General features: G+C 46.8%; 1 protein-coding gene across 1 annotated transcript in view; it reads left to right on the forward strand.

Annotated features, from left to right (window-relative positions):
- The first annotated feature begins 796 nt into the window (after window positions 1–796).
- Window positions 797–20,841, forward strand: part of LOC135196527 (zinc finger C3HC-type protein 1-like) — a 200,191-nt gene continuing 180,146 nt past the window's right edge. The window contains 1 exon segment of the mRNA XM_064223375.1: window positions 797–1,169. Within this exon segment, the coding sequence (XP_064079445.1) occupies window positions 1,021–1,169 (149 nt within the window). The 5' untranslated portion in view covers window positions 797–1,020.

Genomic DNA, 20,841 nt, shown 5'->3' on the forward strand with positions numbered 1-20,841 from the left:
TGTGAAAATACAGATAGAAGAATTAGGCTTACTCACAGATAACTCACAAATGAGATAATAAGTGGATAGGCCATCAAGGACAAAAGGGAATGCTCAAATTATAACCTTATCAAATGCGATGATCAAAGTTTTGAACAAAGATATATATGAAGTTGAAGAGAAGTAACGTGAGCTACTGATCTTGAGATTTTGTTTTCATTTAGAAATATAGAGAATCGAAGGAAAGATTTTAGTTTGAGATTTTTTCACATGTAGATATGGAGAATAGAAGGGAAAATGATTTAAGTTTCATAGATCTCACATATATCATTAAATTTAATATTCGAAAAAAATATTATACTTGTTTTTAATATAATAATATAATTGTCGCTGAATTAGGATATTTTTAAGTGAATAGGCTACAGTAATTTTCTAAGTGTTGGTTTATTTTAGAAGAGCATTAATTATGTTTCCTCAATTATATTGTGTTGTAAACATACAGCTGCAATATTAATTAAAGTTATATTTCCTTATTTCGAGGTATATTGTTTGAATATACACTTATAGGTATACAGCAGATTTAAGTTCTATGTTTCACAGTAAGTGAATGAAGTACTTATATCTATAATATTTTACAGGATTATATATGTATATATATATATATATATATATATATATATATATATATATATATATATATATAATTTCCTTTGGCATAAAGTTAGCATAGTTAAGATTTTTTTCTTGAATAAAATTGCTCAATCTAGCATAATTTTTTCATAACCCTAGCATAATTTTGCTATTCGGATATGGCAACACTGACTACGTAACCAAAGACAAACTTTGTTTACATACATCACCCGCCACCGCTCCGAACGGTAGTTTGTTACAGGATCAGAGAAACACATCTCAAGTTGTTAATATCACGTGTCAGTTGGCAAGCTACAGTAGCTACTGCACTTAATGATATTGGCCCCAGAAATTTCTAGCCTAAGGTTTAAAGTGCAGACCTTTTGAAGCTTACGGCAGGCCTAGCTAGCCATGTCGACCGCTGCGGCCTCAGCATCAGCCTCCGCCTCTAATCGTGGCGGAATCCCCCTGACCAGACGTGAACCAGACGTTTTAGAGCAGAAGGCCAAAAGGATTTCAGAACTCTTTGCAACGCTGACGGAGTCGCCTGTAACGACAAAGTAAGTTCCATAACAACAACAGTAGGGGGAACAACCGACTGGAGTAGCGGATCCAGTGGAGCACTTAGTACAGATTGGCGGCCCCACTCGATCGCCGACCGAAATCGGCGGAAGAACACAAAAACCAGTTTCCACAGCGTGTGGATCCACCCTCCGAAAACGTACTTTAACATGTCCTGACACTGGAGATGGGCACCAGTCACGAGTTGTTGGTGGTGAGAGCAAGAGCTCGAGACCTCTACCAGGGTAAACAACCGACTGGACTGGCCGACCTACTGACTACCGCGTTTGTGGCCCCCCCTCCGAAAAAGTACTTCAACACGTTCTGACACCGGAGATGGTCATCAGTCATGAATTGTTGGTGGTGAGAGGAACAGCTCGAGACCTTTACTCTCCTTTCGAAGTACTAGGGTAGAACATCACAGCAGGCCAAGCAGGCCACCTACCATCAATGCAAGCCACCCTCCGAAAAAGTACATTATAACGCGTCCTGACACCCGAGATGGGCATCAGTCGCGACTTGTTGTTGGTGAGAAACGGAGCTAAAGACCTCTACTCTCCTTTCGAAGTAAGTATTTTCTCCAAAGTTAGAAATTAAGGCCAAATTTTAAGATTTAAACAGAGGGTACTGAAAACGGTCTCAAACGTAGTGCAAATCTCACCAAAACGCGTTCAACATTTTTACTTACAACTCGAGGTATTTAGAAGATTGACGCCATCTCGATGTTTACGGAGTAGCTTGTGTCAATAAACTAACCATTTCCTGTGATAAATCCGCACACCACTTGTACCCACAGACGCTGGAGCACTTTTATCACAACAATCGAAACACGATTTCTCATCAACAACAAGCCAGGCGTAAACAGCTGTTTGGGTAGAAGATGACGAGAAGCGTGCTCTTGGCTAATTTTTAAATAAGTAGTAAAACATCAATATTTTACATATTTATGATGATTAATTTGAAAATATTCGTTATTGAAAAAGTAACTCGACTCTGACTCAAATTTAAGTAATTATTTTTCTGAATTAGAACGTTCTTTCAAGTTCTGTATTATGACGTCACGACATCTTGACTTTCGTACCTATTGTAAATAATTGCTATACTCAACTGTCATTGCAGAACAGTTTACCAGTTATTCATGCAGATTGTTATCAGCTATACATGTAATTGTTATAATCGTAATGCGCATATATATCTTTATTATTTACTTTTTGGATATATGAAGATGTTTGTTCCGACACGGCATACAAACCTTCGGTCCTTTTACAATAGGAAGGTACTAGCGGCAGCTGGATAGGTCGTAAGCTTTCGAACAAGGGGTTCGGTAGTTAACTGCTTGTCCGCAGGCCCGGCGCGCGCGACTGGGAGGTAAACAAATCACTTTTGCTTTCGGCCTGCTGGCGTGTGGACGTGTATCATCGCTCTCTGCCCGCTTCATCGTCGTTTGCTTTCGCATGATTGTGTTTTTCTTTTTCTATGTATCTAGTGAAACTGAATTGTAAGTACAATCATTTCATTGAATTCAATTGTGAATTAAAGGATCTTGGTTCACAACGCCTCCGATTACCCGAGTGCCGGGACTGAAGGGCGTAATTGCGGGAATTCATTTTCCCAGAATGATCCTCGGATTGGGTATGCTCGGTGCCGAGGGCGGGAGCGCTCGCTCCGAGCGTATATTATTGGGTTGGAAATGTGTAGATGAAAATCGTAAGTAAGTGCTCTTTTCATTTATATTTTTTGACCTGTATGCCCGTTGCCGAACGAATGCGCTCGACACGGAAACTTATTCAGTATGAAAGTGGAATCGCAAGTACAGTATTCTTTTTCATTTTCATATATTATTTTTTATTGTAGCAATACTCATTTTGGATCAGTTTCCGAGCTTACCCGGAGATTGATCCTTCCCCCTTTTTATTTTTGAATGAAGTGAAATCGCAAGTGCAGTTCTTTTTCATTTTCATTTTTTTATTGAGATTGCATTGTTGACTGGGATCAATGTTCCGCTATTCACGGGAATTGATCCTTCCCCTTTTTTTTTTTTGTATGAAGTGAAATCGCAAGCGCAGTAGTCTTTTCATTTTCATATATTTCTTGATTGCATCAATTCATTATGGATCAAGGTTTCCAGAAACCTTGATCCATAAAGGTAAGGAATGAAACCTTTCACCCTTGCGCTCGGTGCCGAGGGCGCGAATGCGCTCGATCCGAGCCTTCCTTATTCTTTGTGAAGTGAATCGTTTGCAAGATGCATTTTCATTTTGTTCCTTATTATTGATTGGCATCAATATTATTTGGTTCAAGTTCCGCTCAGTCAGGGAATTGATCCTTATGCCTTGTATTCGTGCCGATGGCACGATTGCTCTAGGGCTCTTATTTTGTTGTTGGGTACATGGGTACTGTGCGGGGGTGGGGAACGAGACCCCCCCCCCCCCCCCCTCCCCCCCCCCGCTCAGTTCCCACAGATGGCTCTTCCCCTTAGGGGGGGGGGGAGGTTATCGGCGTTCTTCTCCTCGCCCGATCCGTCGAGCGCGAGGGCGCTCGGTGCCCGATGTTTACAATTTATTAGGGGTTCTCTTCCACTCGTTCGGGAGGGATCAAACCCCCGCACGAGGGGATTTCCCCCCATTAATCGCTACTACTATTATTTCCGCAGGTGCTACTGCCACGAGAGTGGACCTTGGTGAGGTATGGGCGTCCTTCCAATTGCAGAGCGTGCTGGTGTCCAGGGGCTGCGGTTCTATGTCTGGGCCTACTGCGGTCACCCATGGAGTGGTGACCACGCAACCAGGTGACGACGTCCCTCCTCACCTGGTGTACTCGCCTCACGTGGTAACAGTCTTGCCTACAGCCGCTGTGAAGTGCCGTTCGCCGTACCGAGAGGGGGGCGTGCCGCCGCCCGCTCGTGGTTGCCGCGCTGCAGCGACCACACTTCCGCTGCCCTAGAACTCGCCCCTGGACCTGCCGCCGGTACCAGGATGTTGCTGGCTGCTGCTCCACTTCTGTGTTTTCCGGTGCTGCCTGCCGTACCTTCCTGCCGATTCTGGGCTGACTGTCCATGCAGTTACTGCGCTGGCTGTCCCTGCCGTTGCTGCGCTGGCTGTTCCTGCCGTTGCTGCGCTGGCTGTCCTACCGATCATGTGCTGGCCGTGCCTGCTGTTCCTGAGATGCCCATACCTGCTGATGTCGTCCCTGTTCGTGGTGGTACTACCCCAGACTTTGGTCTGTCTGTACAGGTGCGTCCGGGCCCTGTGGCTTCGGCTACAGCAGCCCCGGCTCCGCCCTGGATAGCAGATCTTACGTCTGTCCTGAGGAAGCTGACGAAGAAGAGGAGGAAGGTGTCGTGGTCGTCGTCTTCATCTTCTTCATCGTCGTCGGCCGCCCCGCCTCTTCCCCTTCGACTTCTAAGGCTTTACAGCCGAGAAGAAGAAGGTCGCCTCCTCCCTCCTAAGAAGCTTCCTCGGGAGCTTCTCGGGACCCGTCTCACCTCGGTGGGACGGGAGGGTTCCTTCCGCTGGTCCTCCTGCTCCTTCGGGAGCGGGGGCCCGTCTCTTCTTCCGCAAGGAGGAAGACTACGGGGACCAGAGGGTACCGGCTAACACCGGTACTTCCTCGCCTGGTGTCAGTGGTTCTGCCACTGCATCAGGGTCCGTCTCGGCCTCCCGTTCGCGGGAGGTACTGAGTGTACGGTCGCCTACCAGCGACCGTGCAGCCAGGAACCAGACCTCTGAGTCCGCTCAGCGTCAGGTTCACGGCACGGGGCGGAAGACTGGTGACAGCCGCTCATGCGACTCTCACCAGACCAGCTCTCACTTTCGCGGCGGTGAACAGCTGGCTACCCACGGGGACGTGACGGTCACGACCGACACGGGCTGAGGCTGGGAAGAGGTCCTCCCGTTCGCGGTGCCAGCCACGGCTGGAACCAGCGACGTGACGTGCCGTGAGGACAAGCACCTCCGGTCTCACTGCGACAGTGGAGCCTGCAGGTCGCCTGACCGTCGCTCTCACAGAGAGCGATCGGGTACGGCAACCAGCACCAGCTCTTCTGACACTCGAGATCAGTGCCGCTGTGCTCAGTCCAGCCGTTCTCCACAGCGAGACGGTTCGACCAGGCCTGCAGCTCGATCGTCACCGCGGTTGACGATCGCCTGCAGCCCTCCAAGCCTGCTGGTCCTGCCAGCGAGCGACGAGGGAGCGTCAGGTCTGCCTCTCCCGTACCTTCAACCTCCTCGGGTTACACCGGGAGGAGCGAGGTATTGAGGAGTGATCGTGAGGGGTGCGCCCCTCATGATCCCACCACGACGCCCTACGTGCCAGGCACGGTTCTTGGACCGGCCAGGACGTATGCGCAAGTGGATGGGGAAGACCGAGAGGGCTGTCGCTGTTCCCCCTTCTTAGGAGGAAGGTTCTCGGAATATGCTCTTGTTCGAAGGGCTTAACGGTCCCCACTCTGCAAGATGCTGTGACTTCCGAGATCCAGAGGAACTTTGCCGAGGTTACGGCGCTGATTCGTCAGCACAATGACCTCGGGGAAGGATCGCCGCTCCCACCAGCAGAGCCACGTCTCGGCTCGAGTCGTTTTGGGGCCCGAGAGGGAATCCAAATCGACGGTGGGTCTGCCGCGATCGGAGCTTGCCGACTGGGTTGAGCCAGGTAGTCTCTCGTCTCCGGACAAGGAGGCTCTCTCGGTTCTGGACGGTCGAACAAGCTCCTTCACCTCCTCTACTGCGACAGAGGCGTTTCTAGTGTCTTCGGACATCGTATTTATATATCCCTTCGGTCCTCTGAGGTTTCGACCTCGACGAGGACTGGAATGAGTCGGGTAGCGGTATCGCTCTCTCCTGTCAGGTCTCGATCAGCCCCAACCAGACGACGTTCACAATGGAAGGACGGCATTCCCCCTCACCTGCTGCCGGAAGTGGGGGAGTGCCTGGCCAGCCATTGGGACCCGGTCCAACAGCAGGCGTACGTTCCAGGGCATCGAAGGACGTAGCATTGAGACAGGAGATCAAGACCATGCTGAGCAAGAGAACTGTAGAAATCGGTACGGATCAGTCACCGGGCTTTACAGCCGACTCTTCCTGGTGGAAAAGTCTACAACAGGCTGGCGCCCAGTGATAGATCTCTCTTCCCCGAACCGGTTGGTTCGCCAGACCCGGTTCACGATGGAGACGGCACGCTCAGTGCTCGACTCTATCAGGGAGAACGATTTCATGCTTTCAGTGGACTTGAAGGATGCGGATCTACAAATACCCATTCATCAGTCCTCCAGAAAGTACCTCCGCTTCATCCTCGACGGGACGGTGTACCAGTTCAGGCCACGTTGCTTCGGTCTCTCAACCGCCCCACAGGTGTTCACGCGAGTGTTCACTCTGGTGTCTGCTTGGGCCCATTCGCACGGGATACGTCTGATGAGGTATCTCGACGATTGGTTAGTCCTGGCGAGCTCCCGCTCGCAGTTGCTACAGGACAGGGACGACTGCTCGAGTTCTGTCGCGATCTGGGGATCGTTCTGAACTTCGAAAAGTCCGATCTCGAGCACAAGCAGAGGATGAAGTACCTGGGTATGCTGATCGACACGGTAGCAGATTCAGGGAGGCAGCCAACCAGTTCCTGTCTCGGCAGGAACAGGTAGCTCAGCAATGGCAAGTCGTGATCGGACACCTGTCGTCACTCGGGAAGCCAGTCCCTAACGGGCGTCTTCACCTGCGGTCTCTTCAGGGAGACCAAAGGAGAGTTGGTCACAGGCGACGGATCCCCCAAGCCTTCCATGGTCACTGACACAGGAGGTGAGGCAGGACCTAGCCAGGTGACTGGACGACAGGAACCCCTTAAGAGGAGTGCCTCCGGGCACTCTCCCCCCGGACATGCAGCTGCTCTCAGACGCATCGACCGAGGGATGGGGTGCACACCTGGAAGAGTTGCGGACTTCAGGAGTGTGGTACGAGAACGACAAGCACCTTCACATCAATGTACTGGAACTAAAGGCAGCGTTCCTTGCTCTCCAAGAGTTCCAGGACCGCTTGATGGGACACTCAGTGGTGTTGATGTACGACAACACCACGGTGGTGGCTTACGTCAACAAACAGGGGGGGGTGGGGGGGCCTAGTGTCTCTCCCGTTGTATCAGTTGACTCGGCAGGTGCACGAGTGGGCCGAGGCACACTCAATAGAGCTGTCGGCACGCTACATTCCAGGGAAGGAATGTAGTAGCAGACACGCTCAGCCGTCGGGATCAGGTGATAAGGACCGAATGGTCTCTACACCAGGACGTGGCGGAAAGGCTCTTCGACCTGTGGGGGCGACCAGTCGAGGATCTGTTCGCCATCCGGCACATCAGGAAGCTCCAGGTGTTCTTCTCGGCCGTGCCGGATCCATGGGCAGCTGCAAGCGAAGGACGCTCTTCAACACCCGTGGGACAACCTCTTCGCCTATGCCTTTCCCCCGTTCAGCCTGATTCGCAAGGTGATCAGTCGAGCACTGGTCATCCCGAATCTCAGGATGATACTGATGGCTTCCAAATGGCCACAGGCCATTTGGTATCCGGACCTGCTGGCTCTTCTCGCAAGAGAACCGAGAGAGTTCCCCATTGGCACAACCTTCTCGGCCAGCCACACGTCGAGCGGTACCACCGAGCAGTCCAGTCCCTACGTCTTCAACGGCTGGCTGTTATCCACCCTGTTCTCTGCGTACGAGAAGCTTTTTTCGTAGCGCAGCAACAGAGATGGCTGGAAACGTCCGTCAGTCCTCTGCAGCTGTGTACCAGGGGAAGTCGGCCGTCTTCGGTGGTTGGTGTTGTAGACGGGGCCTATCTCTTCTCAGAGCCAATCTTCAGCAGGAGGTAGCGGATTTCCTCGTTTTTTCTTCGCCGAGGAAGCTCCTCTAAGTTCCCACAGTCAAGGATACAGAGCCGCCTTGTCGCTCCTCCTGAAACTGACGGGATTGGACATCTCGAACTCGTTCGAGATCTCCTTGCTTAGGAGCAGCTTCCAAAGGTCTTGCCAACCCAGGGAACTCAAATGACCCTCGTCTTGCTGGACCTGGCATCGGCGAAGAGAGTACGGGAGCGTCATGCAGATAATGATGTGGATGAGATGCTGCTTTGTCCTGGGAGGACGCTACGGCGCTATCTGAAGAGAACTCGACACCTCGGGCCTGAGTGTCGACGCCTCTCCGTTAGCAAAGGGGTCAACAAGAAAGAAGTATCAAGAACACTCTTTCGTCCTGGCTGCGTGAGGTCTTCAGGAGGGCGTAGGAGGCTGATGGTAGTGACGACATCCCGTAACGTCCCCGTCCGAGAAACTCACGAAGTCAGAAGTATTGGCCCCTCGTTGGCGTTTCGTAAGAACTTCTCCGTGGCGCAGGTATGGAAGGCGGGGGTCTGGTACAACCAGACCACCGGCAACTTCCTTATACCTCTTGGATATTGCCCATAGGTCCTTGGATCGGTTTCCTTAGGACCCGTGGTGGCTGCTCAACACGTCGTCTAGCTAACCCAGACCCTAGCAGGCTGAACAGCATCGAGTCCTGGTGTGACTGTATGAATAGATAGTGATGAGAAAGTGACTGGCTTCTCTTTCTATCTTTTTCTTCCCCTCTACCTGTGGGTAGAGGGATACGGTCATCACCCTGCTGGATAAGGACGAGATGCCGGTGAGCTATATGACAGAGCCCCATCCTATCCCTTTCACGAGGGATGGGAGCAGAATATCCACCACTTCCTTCTACGGGGGGGGGAAGTGGATGCCTACAAGAGTCAAAACCATGACTTTAACTTTGCTCCTGTACAGGAACAAGTTCTTACATTGCTGGTACGAAGAGATACGCTTGCCTCTCTCTTAGTACTCGGTCCAGAGGTCTGACCATTGATCCTGCGGTGCACACCCCGATCAATCGGACAGAGGCTTGGATCCCTCCCTCGCTCTTACGACCAGGGAGGCTTCCAAGGTTGGGCGAACACCAGTCTGTTCACAAAGACTCAGGATTTCCAACCCACCCAAAGAAGTGAGTCTTCCTATTGTAAAAGCGGACCGAAGGTTTGTATGCCGTGTCGGAACAAATGACAATTTGTCTAAAATTGCATTTTTCCTAACTATACAAACCTGAGGTCCTTTTACACATAGCCCCACCTCATGCCACCCCTCACTCTGCAGTTTTTGCTTGGGCCAAAAGCAAAAGTGATTTGTTTACCTCCCAGTCGCGCTTGCGAGCGCGCCTGTCGGACAAGCAGTTAACTACCGAACCCCTTGTTCGAAAGCTTACGACCTATCCAGCTGCCGCTAGTACCTTCCTATTGTAAAAAGGACCTCAGGTTGTATAGTTAGGAAAAATGCAATTTTAGACAAATTGTCATTTTAATGCTGGATTATCGCCGTAGTGTGACGCAATCGTTTTCGGTCCATGGGCCTCTGTCTGTTTTCGCACCATAAGAAATTATGGGGCCGAATTTGCAATGACCAGAAAGTCGTTAAAAGAGGAAAGTTAGCATTGAGGGGCATATGTTTTGACTGAGAAAAAAATTTATTCAATAGCTAGGTTGTAAAAAATACTTGGTTATAAAAACTGATTGACAACTAAGCAGCATGTCTACTATGGGTTTCAGAGACAGTGCAAGCACGTTTTTGGGCAATACCTATTTCTGTAACGAACACTCGTACAGAACGAGATTTTTCTTTAGTGCATTACCCCCAGTGCCGTAATTTATAAGGGTATCGTGAATCACTAATCGTAAAGAATAACTACACTTGTCCTTGTACTAATAGACCAAAACTCCATTATCCAGAAATGGATAGGAACACACCAGTAAACAGCTCCACCTACCCTCTCCCCCCACCTCCACCGCCACCCCTGTCCTTCTTCCTTCCTTCACCTTCCCTTCTCTCTCTGAAAGTTGTTGCAGTTTAAACTTATTTTCTATGATTTTTCCATCTATCTATCTAATAATAGTAGTTTACATTGGTGGATATATCTAACGATTCACTCGGTTGTTACCTGCCCATTGACCGATATATTTATACACTGATCCACTCAACTCTCTCTCTCTCTCTCTCTCTCTCTCTCTCTCTCTCTGTTTCTTTTATCGTAATTCGAAAAATGAACAAGAAAATATATTTCATACTTGTATAGCATTAATTAAATACTTTCAAGTTTTTAATTCAGTCGTAATGATGAATGTAGGTGCATCTACTAGTGCTCGAAAAATAGTTAAGCAGGACATAGGTATGTAAAATTTAAAAAACGAGAGACGAAATAGGAAGGGACATTAAAATACCTGGAAATGAAAATCCCTATAATCCAATAATTATAGCCTCAGGGTTTGTCTCGAAAACCATTCAAAGGTCTGTCACACAAGTGTAAAGTTGTTTTGAAAATTTGGCAGACATGTCTCCTCATAGCGTATAGTGTTGCTGATGAATGAGGTTGTGTTGTTTATTGTTAATTATTAACCTCCTATATACCCTACATGGTTGGGGGACCCTTTGTGAATGCTGGTTTTGTGTTGGGTAAATATTTTGGAGAGAGGTTGGGAAGGAATCCGTGCGTGCGCTAATTTTCATCACGAAGACATGTTTAAACAATAATAGCCACTTGATTTATGTTTCATTTTTATGACAATTTGTGTGGTTTATGTATGCTCTAATTTTAGTTTAAAAATATTAAAAAAATTTTCATGCACAACAGTTTATATTGCAGGTAAATAATATTATATTAGTTAGTAATAACGAACATGGGTACATCACGTAGGGCAAAGGGATAGGCCCACTTGCCCCTCACCCGGATATCGTCATTTCAGCGAGTGAAAAATATGGCTCAGGTTTACTATGTCAACTGAACGACTTAAGGAGGTTACAGATTCTTTAGTAACGAACATTGACCCTCCAAACTGGGTATAAGACTATAAAACAAAACGTTGAAATGGTGAAATTAGGCTATGTATTGGAAGTATATATACATAAATATTAAAGCAATTTTATTCCATTATTGCATTACTATGACAACTAGAATTCATGGAAAACAGTTTATAATAATGGAACGGCGTATGTGTGAAGCCTCCTCTAATGTGGCAACGATGATTTTGCCATTCTTAGCATGCAAACATTAAAGCATGCAAAACATTAAGGTTACATTTATTTCTGGCATACGATTATTTAAGAATTCAAAAAATACTAAATAAAGACTGAAATTAATGAAAAGTGCTAGCAAAAACAAAAAAGCAAAAAAAAAAAAAAAAAACGTAGTCGTTCCTCTATGCACTTTTCCGTATTCGTTCCTCTATGGTTTTCGGCAGCCAGATGTACGAAAACGTTAGAAACATTTGATTTTATCTTACGTTAGAAATATCTGTAATTTGTTCGATACGTACAGTGGGGCCTTGTTTATCCACGGGGGATAGGGCCTAGAACCCCCCCGTGATAAGTAAATACCCGTGTTATCCTGATACCCCCTCAAAAATTGCTTAAAACTGCCTACTTTAATAGTTAACCCACCCAAGACCACTATTCCAATGTTTATAACTGCCTACTTTAGTTTCAAACACCAAATATGTTTTCAACTATCACCTAAAACTAAATTCAAGACAGTTTTAAAAGTTATTGTACAAAATTAGCCTTAAAAATAAATGTAGTATATGTACTACTGTACATAGGTATGTAGGCCTACTAGCCTAGGGATTACAGCTAGAAGCCTACATACGCATGGTGGGCCTCTTTTTTTTTTTGACAAGGAAGAGAGGATGAGTGGTAAGAGAACTATCAAAATATGTAAATCATATGGGTACTCACCAACAATCTATGTTGATAAAAGATGGCGACGATTTTGCAGTGCAATCCAGTAATATAATAACGATAATGCTACCAACAGTATGCAGCGAAACATCTCTTCCCTTCGTCACAACACGTTAATACTAGTATATTCCACGTAAAAACCTTCATCTGACCTTTAGGCGTCTTTCCCATAAGAGTAAAAGAATCAGGGCTTTTGGATGCCACATAATTAACTCGTTTATATGGGTACAATTTAAAGAACGCGCCGCCACACCACATTTCATAACAACACCAAACAAACGTTTGTAGGCCAGTGTTGCCAACTGGAATGTCAATTTCTTGCTAGATTTTGTTCCATAAAAGGCTAAAAAAAATCACATACCGTATATACTCGAATAACGTGCAATCTCCCTATCGCGTGCAACCCCCTAATTTTCACAAATAAACAGTGGTTTTGTGTTTTGTCATGTATCTCATGTATCATGCAAGTTCATAAGGTTGGTGGTTTAGCCTGCTAATGGCCGAGTCATTCAGATGTGTGCTGATGCTAGTCAATTTACGGTAATTTTCTTATTAATCTCGAGAATTGAATAGAAAATCTCAAGATTAAAAAAAAATCCCAAGATAATAAAATAATTGTAAAAATAACACGCCTTGGAGTCCTTAATCATTCTCTCTCTCTCTCTCTCTCTCCTCTCTCTCTCTCTCTCTCTCTCTCTCTCTCTCTCTCTCTCTCTCTCTCAGGAATAAATACGTACGTACTGTAATTTGCAGTAAATGTGTAGACATTGTGTGCGTGTTTTAAAAAATGTGCAGTACACACACATTCCGATGTTTCGGTTTTTGGAATTTTTCAGATTTCGGAAATGTGAGGTCAAACAAACACCACTACTGCAGCAAAAACATTTTTTCCCTTTATGTTTTTCATTATTGTTATTTATTAATTACAGTTTATTTAAATAAATATTAATATAATACTGTTTAAATGAATGTGAGATAATTAAGATCACCTATATAAAATAGTGGACAATTAATACCATATGTTCACTAATAGGTATTATTTTCAAAACAAACATTCCGTAAAACACACAAAAAATATATGTACATAACAATCAAAATATAATAATGTTTTGCAGTTCAACTTGTGAATTTTAACAATAAGTATGACTATATAATATATTTTACCATATCGATCTTGAAGTTGAAGAGTCGTAAAATTCTGAGGATGGTCCGGGAAAAGGATTTGTACTTTGTGATTACGTATCGCTACAACACCATGTGGTATTTTCATACCACTATATTGATGACGCATCGCTACGACACACTGGTGTTTTTTCATACCACTATACGTTAAATTAAAGCTTAAAAAACATGACATAGAATCGACTTTGCGACTTCGTTCACTTTGATATTTTTAACGATACAATAACTATCATTTGAACTACTAAAACCATCTTCACATAAGTAATTTTTCGTAAGATATGTGTTGTTGCAAAAAGCTAGCTTATACATAAAAGGCTTTTATAATTTAAGTCATCTTAGATATACATATGCACCCAAACTCATTGTGGGGAAATTTTACTACTGTTTCCTCGGATATTGAAATACTTTAGCATCATTCAAACACTTTAATAATATAATGCATAAATACTAGGCTATACATATTTACATCGTATACAAATACTACATACAGTTATATACACATACTTTTACTATACAAAGTTAACAGTTATATACACATACTTTTATATACAAAGTTAATAATATGAATAGTGATCAGACGACAGCTGTTGCACTGGACTACGTACGTACTACTTGGAAGATAAAACGAACACAAATTTTGTTGTTGTTAGTCGCCGGGATAGATTACATTTTCCAGAGATTAAAAAGCTGAATTTTGTTTTGAAGGTATGTCAACCGCGATATTATATTATTGTTTTCACGAAGGGAATAATTATATAAAGAAAATTATTGAGTTATTTTTGCCGTCAGCAGTCAGAAAATCACGAACATGGTTAACGTTCAAACCTAGTGCCATCCATGGCGTATGTCTATAAATAGAACAGAAGCAGAGGGCAGTCATTGGATAACAGATCTCCATGGCTACCAACCAACCAATCAGGTGTTAGTTATACTACTCTGTAATTTCTTAGAATGAACGTTTACACACACGAAGCTAACGATGATGTATGTGTTTTGCATACAGTACGTAGTTTTAGTTTTTATTATTAGTGTAAGTATTTTTACTGATTTCATGAAGAATAGAATGATTCCTTCTCATTACTTGAATGCAAAATGGCTTGAAGATTCTTCCTCAAAAAGAAGAGAAAAAAATTCCTTAGAAGATGATATCTATTTACTAACGCGGTTGACATACCTTCAAAACAAAATTCAGCTCTTTAATCTCTGGAAAAATGTTAATCTATCCCGGCGACTAACAACAACAAAATTTTTGTTTGTTTTATCTTCCAAGTACATAGTACGTACGTAGTCCAGTGCACAGCTGTCGTCTGATCACTACTCATATGATTAATTTTGTATATAAAAGTATGTGTATATAACTGTTAACTTTGTATATAAAATTATGTATATAAACTGTATAGTAGCATTTGTATACGATGTAAATATGTATAGCCTAGTATTTATGCATTATATTATTAAAGTGTTTGAATGATGCCAAAGTATTTCAATATCCGAGGAAACAGTAGTAAATTTCCCCACAATGAGTTTGGGTACATATGTATATGGTGACTTAAATTATAAAAGCCTTTTATGTATAAGCTAGCTTTTGTAACAACACATATCTTACGAAAAAATTACTTACGTGAAGATGGTTTTAGTAGTACAAATGATAGTTATTGTATCGTTAAAAATATCAAAGTGAACGAAGTCGCAAAGTCGATTCTATGTCATGTTTTTCCTAAACGCGTTGACTTAACCTGTTAAGCGTCACCCACGTAATAATACGTTTACCGCGATCTACTCGGTAGCGCCTTCAACGGGATATTACGTTCAAAACTTTGACTGTGCTTGTCAAGCCGTCAGCCCCGTAATAATACGTTTACTCGTATAGAAAGTGTAGGAACATCATTTGGTAACACTCTCAGCACCAGGGGAAGGGGAACTTATTTCCAGCCTGGCAACTCTTTCCTGGTGGTCGCTTATGCTAAAAAACTGCCTGTCCCTGTTGGTTTTCTTTCAATACGCTTCGGGCGTTTATCGAGACAAATTGGATTTCGCGTCGTTCACAATGAATGTCCCAAAGAGGAGGCGTATTTCTTCAGGTGAGATCATTCAAATACTAGATGAGGAGTCTGATATTGATAACCTATTTGATGATGAGAGCTCTAGTTCTGAATCCTCCAGTGATGATACAAACTTTTCTTCCAATAGCTGGAGTGAAGATGAATTTTTCTTTGCCGAGTGACTGGACTCCGAGAGAGAGAGAGAGAGAGAGAGAGAGAGAGAGAGAGAGAGAGAGAGAGAGAGAGAGAGAGAGAGAATTTCCTACACTTAATTACAGTAAGAATAATAAACATAAAAATCAATATTAACTTTGAAAAAACTATTCATCAGTGCTATGATCGCTGATTACAAAAAAAAGCGTGACGGTACGTTAGCAGCGAGCTCATCCGGGGAGGACGCTTAACAGGTTAAAGGAGAACGTTATTTTGGTTGTTTATCACTGGCACAAACCCATAACAATGCAGTGTATGTATGATAATTCTAAACTATTATTCACTACCAAAATAACGATGATATTTTGTATTGAAAATTAATGTTACGTATATTCCAAAAACATTATTACTACGTAGCATGAATAGTACTATAAAAATTTCGAAAGATAATCTTGCTGTGAACGCTACCATAATTTGATTTTCATATACGTACGTACATTTTGTCAGCTGGCTGGCCTCGCATAGATAAAATTGATTTCACTGATATGGAATTACTCCACGAATAGCCTTTTTATTATGAAGATATGACGATAATATATAAGTAAAAAATGCTTTTATGTATTTCGTTTACGCTTCGTCGCCAATAACAAACAGCAATACTTACGATAATCTATGACAAATAGCGTTGTATGACTTCATTGTTCAGAGAAGTTATATACGAATACTGCCAAAAATAATAATGAAGTTCGAATTAATTTTAGCCTTAATGTTATTACTACTGTAATTACACTACCACACTATTAAAATTTCTAAAAGTTTATCAAAACAAAAAAATGTCGCTTTGAACGCAACCGTATACATAAACCATTTTCGTACTTAAAGGTATATGCTTACATTTTGTGGCTGGCCACTCCGACGATAAGTTGAGTGCAATGATGTGGAATTATTCTTCGAATAGGCTATTTATTATGAAGATATGACTATAATATATATGGTAAGAATGGTTTTATTACCTTTATAGTCAATTAATATCATAATGTGAATGTTTGTGTACGTTGGTGGTTATCGCACTGCAACTACGCTTAGCCTACAATGAACGTCGTACATAAACCTTGAATAGGCTATTTATTTCGAAGATAGGACAATAATATATTAGGTGAGAATGGTTTTATTACCTTTATGTCAGTTAATATCATTATATGAGTCTTTAAATGAATGTTGGTAGTTATCGGACCATGGCCGAGGGTTAGCCTACCGAAAAACATCGCATACGCAACACAACAAACCCGTGATGCAGCGATTCATACCAGTGATGTAACATGAGAAACGTCCAAGAAAAAAACACCCGTGATTAACTGGATCCGTGAATACTGATCCGTGAATAAGCGATGCCCCACGTTAATACAAACCCTCGGTCCTTTAACAATAGGAAGTAGGTAGCGGCAGCTGGAACGGTCGTAAGCTTCGAACAAGGGGAGAACGGTAAGTTAAGTTAACTGCTTGTCCGATCGTCGCTGCGCCGCGCGACTGGGAGGTAAACAAATCACTTTTGCTTTCGGCCGTGTGTGGGAAGGACGTGTTCTGTCATCGCTCTGCCAGCTTTGTCGTTTGCTTTGAGTTTGAGTATTTGCCCTCTCTTTCTGTATAAATCAGAGTGACTGTAAGTACTTGTACATTTCTTTATTGATCTTGCAATGAGTGAGGAAGAAATGGAGATATCACCGCGCCCTCCAGTCGCCCGTAGAGTGTGTCCCGGGCTGGAGGGGCGTAGATGTGGAGGTTTTAGATCATTTGTTGATGTGGACCCTCACGAGGTTTGTACTCGTTGTCGGGGGCGAGAGTGCTCCCGCAACGAGCCCTGTGTCATATGTATGAATTGGGTCCGAGGCGCAGTGGGTGCTGTACGAGGGCAGGAAGAGACTTAGGCCGCCCAAGAAGTCATCGGAAAGTCCAGTGACTCCTTTGGTAACGGACACTTCGTCCTCTTTCCTGCCCCCCGGCCAGCCCCCACGTTTCGCGCCTTCCCCTGCGGGGGGGGGTAGCGGAGTCCTTCTCCTCTCTCGATCCGTCGAGTGTGGATGAGGGCGCCCGCTACCCGGACGTACAGCTGTACTCGGGGTCTTCCGTCCGCTCTGGGGGGGGGTGCTTCTCCCCCCAGGCGTGAGGAACCCTCTAACTAACCCGACTCTTGCTCCGCAGGTGTGCCATCAGCGAAGGATGACCTGGAACAGGTGTGGGAGTCGCTGGGACTGCAGGGAGTGCCCAGCATCCAAGGGTTGATTCAGCGGTTGGCGGGGTCGGCAGTGGTCACTCATGGTGCGGTGACCACTACTACATCCACAGTAACGACACCAGCATATGAGATGCCACCGCATCTGGTGTATACGCCACATATAATGTCGGTGACACCCACGGCTGCTATACAAAAACCCATTACTGCCGTGCCAAAGAGGACGGTGCCACCACCACCTGGATTCTTTGTATTGCCGACCCCGGACTTCCGCTGCCCAAAAAGTACCCCCCTGGACCTGCCGCCAGTGCCGAGGATGACGGTAACTGCCGACAGGACGCCTGGCTCTCCTGTGGTACCTGCCGTGCCTGCCGTACCTGTTGCTGTCCCAGCCGCTCATTCCTTTTCAGATCAGGGGCCTGCACATTCTCTTTCAGATGTTCCTGCCGTTCCTGCTGTTCCCGGACCTGTTCCTGTTGTTCCTGCTGTTGGTGGTGCTGTCACAGTCTCAGGTCTTTCCGGACAGGTGCAGTCGGGCCCTGTTGCTTCGGCAACTGCCCCGGCTCCCTCCTGGATGGAAGACCTGACGTCTGTTCTGCGGAGCCTGGCGAAGAAGAAGAGGAAGGAAGAGGAAGTGTCGTCGTCGTCTTCGTCGTCTTCTTCGTCGTCTGCTGCCTCTCCTTCCCCTTCGACTTCTAAAGCTAAACAGCCGAAGAAGAAGAAGGTTGCCTCCTCCCCCCCCTAAGAAGACTCCTTCGGGATCGTTCTAAGGGCCCGGCTCGCTCAGGCGAAGCTGGGGAGCTCTTCTGCTGGTCCTCCTGTTCCTTCGGGAACGGGGCCCGTCGCTTCTTCTGCAAAGAAGAAGTCGACGGGGACCAGAGGTTGCACCAGCCTCGGCTGGTGCGTCCTCAACCTGGTGCTAGCGGTTCTGCCGCTAAACCAGGTTCCGTCTCGGCCGCTTCTCGTTCGCGAGAAGCACCGAGGTGGACGCTCTTTCCAAAGAGGACCGTCCAGCCAAAGTTTTTGACGCCCGAGCTCGCTCGCCGTCAAGACAGCGGCGCGGAGCAGAAGACTGGCGAGAGTCGTGCACACGACTCTCGCCAGGCCAGTGGACGCTCTCGCAGCGATCAACTGGCTGCTCGGGCTGACGTGACGGTCGCTGACCGGCCACGGGTTGAGGCGAGGAAGGAGTCCCCACGGCTGGTACCAGCGGTTTTGACGCGCCGAGAGGACGCTGGCCGGTCTCGACGCGACAGAGAGCCTAGCAGGTCACCCGTCCGCCGCTCCCGATGGGACCGGGCGGAGACGGTGACCAGCGGCAGCTCGCCTGACGCTAGAGATCGGTCTCGACGTTCTCAGCCGAGCCAATCGCCCCACCCCAGGCGAGCGGCAAGGCTAGGCCTGCTGCCCGACCGTCACCGCGGGTTGACGATCAGCAGCAGCCCTCCACGCACGCTGGTCCGGCCAGCGAGCGAGGGGGGAGCGTCAGGTCTGCCTCTCCCGTACCTTCAACCTCCTCGGGCTTATACCGGGGCAGGAGCGATGGTACCGAGGAGCGATCACGAGAGGTGCGCCGCTCGTGACCCAGCTATGACGCCGTACGGCTCAGGCACGGTCTTAGGACCGACCAGAACGTACGCGCAAGTAGTTGGAGGCGACCGTCAGGGGTCTGTCGCTGTTCCTTCCTTCTGAAGGAAGGAGGTATCGAGGGATATGCTCTTGCTGGAGGGACTGGACGGTCCTACTCCACAAGACGCTGTAACTCCTGACGATACAGAGGAACTTCGCAGAGGTCATTAAGCTGATGCGTCTGCATAATGACCTTGCGGAAGGATCGCCGCTACCACGGCAGAGCCCACGTCCCGGCAGAGCCCACGTCCCGGCTCGAATCATTTTGGGGTCCCAAGAGGGAGGAGCAAAATGATGTGGGGTTGCCACGATCGGAGCTTGCGGACTCGGTCCTGGATCAGGTGGAGAATCTCGTCTCCGGACTGGGAGGACTCGCTAAAAATCCGGACGGTCCTCTAAGCTGCTTCCTCCTCCTCTACAGCGACAGAGGCGATTTTACGTGCCTTCGGAAGACCCGATACTGCCGAAACAGGTTAACCCGGAGTTAGCGAGGCTGACTCCAGGTGTGTCCCTGCAGCAGCTCCTGTCGGAGAACCTATGGTTCTCGCAGCAGGAGGCACTTGCCCTGGAAATCTACCGCTATGGCAGCATTCCAGGCAGTTTCCTGGTTGGATTTGTGTCCCTCACAATATCCAAAGTAGCGGCCGGCTCTGGGAGTTCTGCTCTCGAAGACGACGCTTCTTTCAGGAGACTGTGCCAGTCTGGAGGAAGAGCAATCTCTTACTCGCCCATCAGACTGCTAACCTGTGGGCCAACTTGGTTTCTTCGACGTAGGGACGCAGTTCCTTACCCGAGTGACCAAGGGGGCCGGGCGTGAGGCGGCACTCGGGCTACGAAATGGACCTCTTAGGAGTTCCTTCCAGCTCTCTTTCCTGGAGAGATGGTGGACGCTGCGGTGGAACGGCGGCGCACTGACGAGAGTGACCGCTTAGTCCACCAGGCAGTCTCGAAGGTTTTTCTGGCAATCTCGAGTAACTGCGGCCAAACCAAAGAGCTTGGCTAGCGCTTCCACCCGGCGGCGAAGACGGTTGCACCGTCCAAACCCCGTGTGAAGACTCCTGTTGTTTCAACTTCTGCTAGAGGAGGCCGCAAACCAGCCCTCCTCCCAGCCTCCTTTCCCGAGGAGGTGCTGGAAAGAAGTCGAAACGAGGAGGGAAACGCTAGGGACGGCGTTCCCCCTCACCTGCTGCCGGAAGTGGGGGGTGCCTAGCGAGCCATTGGGCGACTTGGCAGCGCTACGGCGCCGAGAAACTGGATAGTAGACGTCCTTCGGGAGGGATATCTGCTACCCTTCGAGTCTCGGCCCCCCCTCATCTCCAAACCGGTCCATCTACAGACCTATGTCCGGGGATCAGCAAGGACAACGCTCTTCAACAGGAGATCAAGACCATGCTGGCGAAAAACGAGCTGTAGAAATCGTGGAGGACCAGTCACCGGGCTTTTACAGCCGCCTCTTCCTAGTGGAGAAGGCATCGGGGGGCTGGCGTCCGGTGATAGACTCTCCCTGCGAACCGCTTCGTTCGCACGACGCGGTTCACGATGGAGTCGGCACGCTCAGTGCTCGACTCGATCAGGGGGAACGATTTCATGCTTTCAGTGGACTTGAAGGACGCGTATTTTCAAATACCCATCCATCAGTCCTCCAGAAAGTACCT

Source organism: Macrobrachium nipponense, chromosome 18, assembly GCF_015104395.2.
Source record: "Macrobrachium nipponense isolate FS-2020 chromosome 18, ASM1510439v2, whole genome shotgun sequence".
NCBI classification, from domain to species: Eukaryota; Metazoa; Arthropoda; class Malacostraca; order Decapoda; family Palaemonidae; genus Macrobrachium; species Macrobrachium nipponense.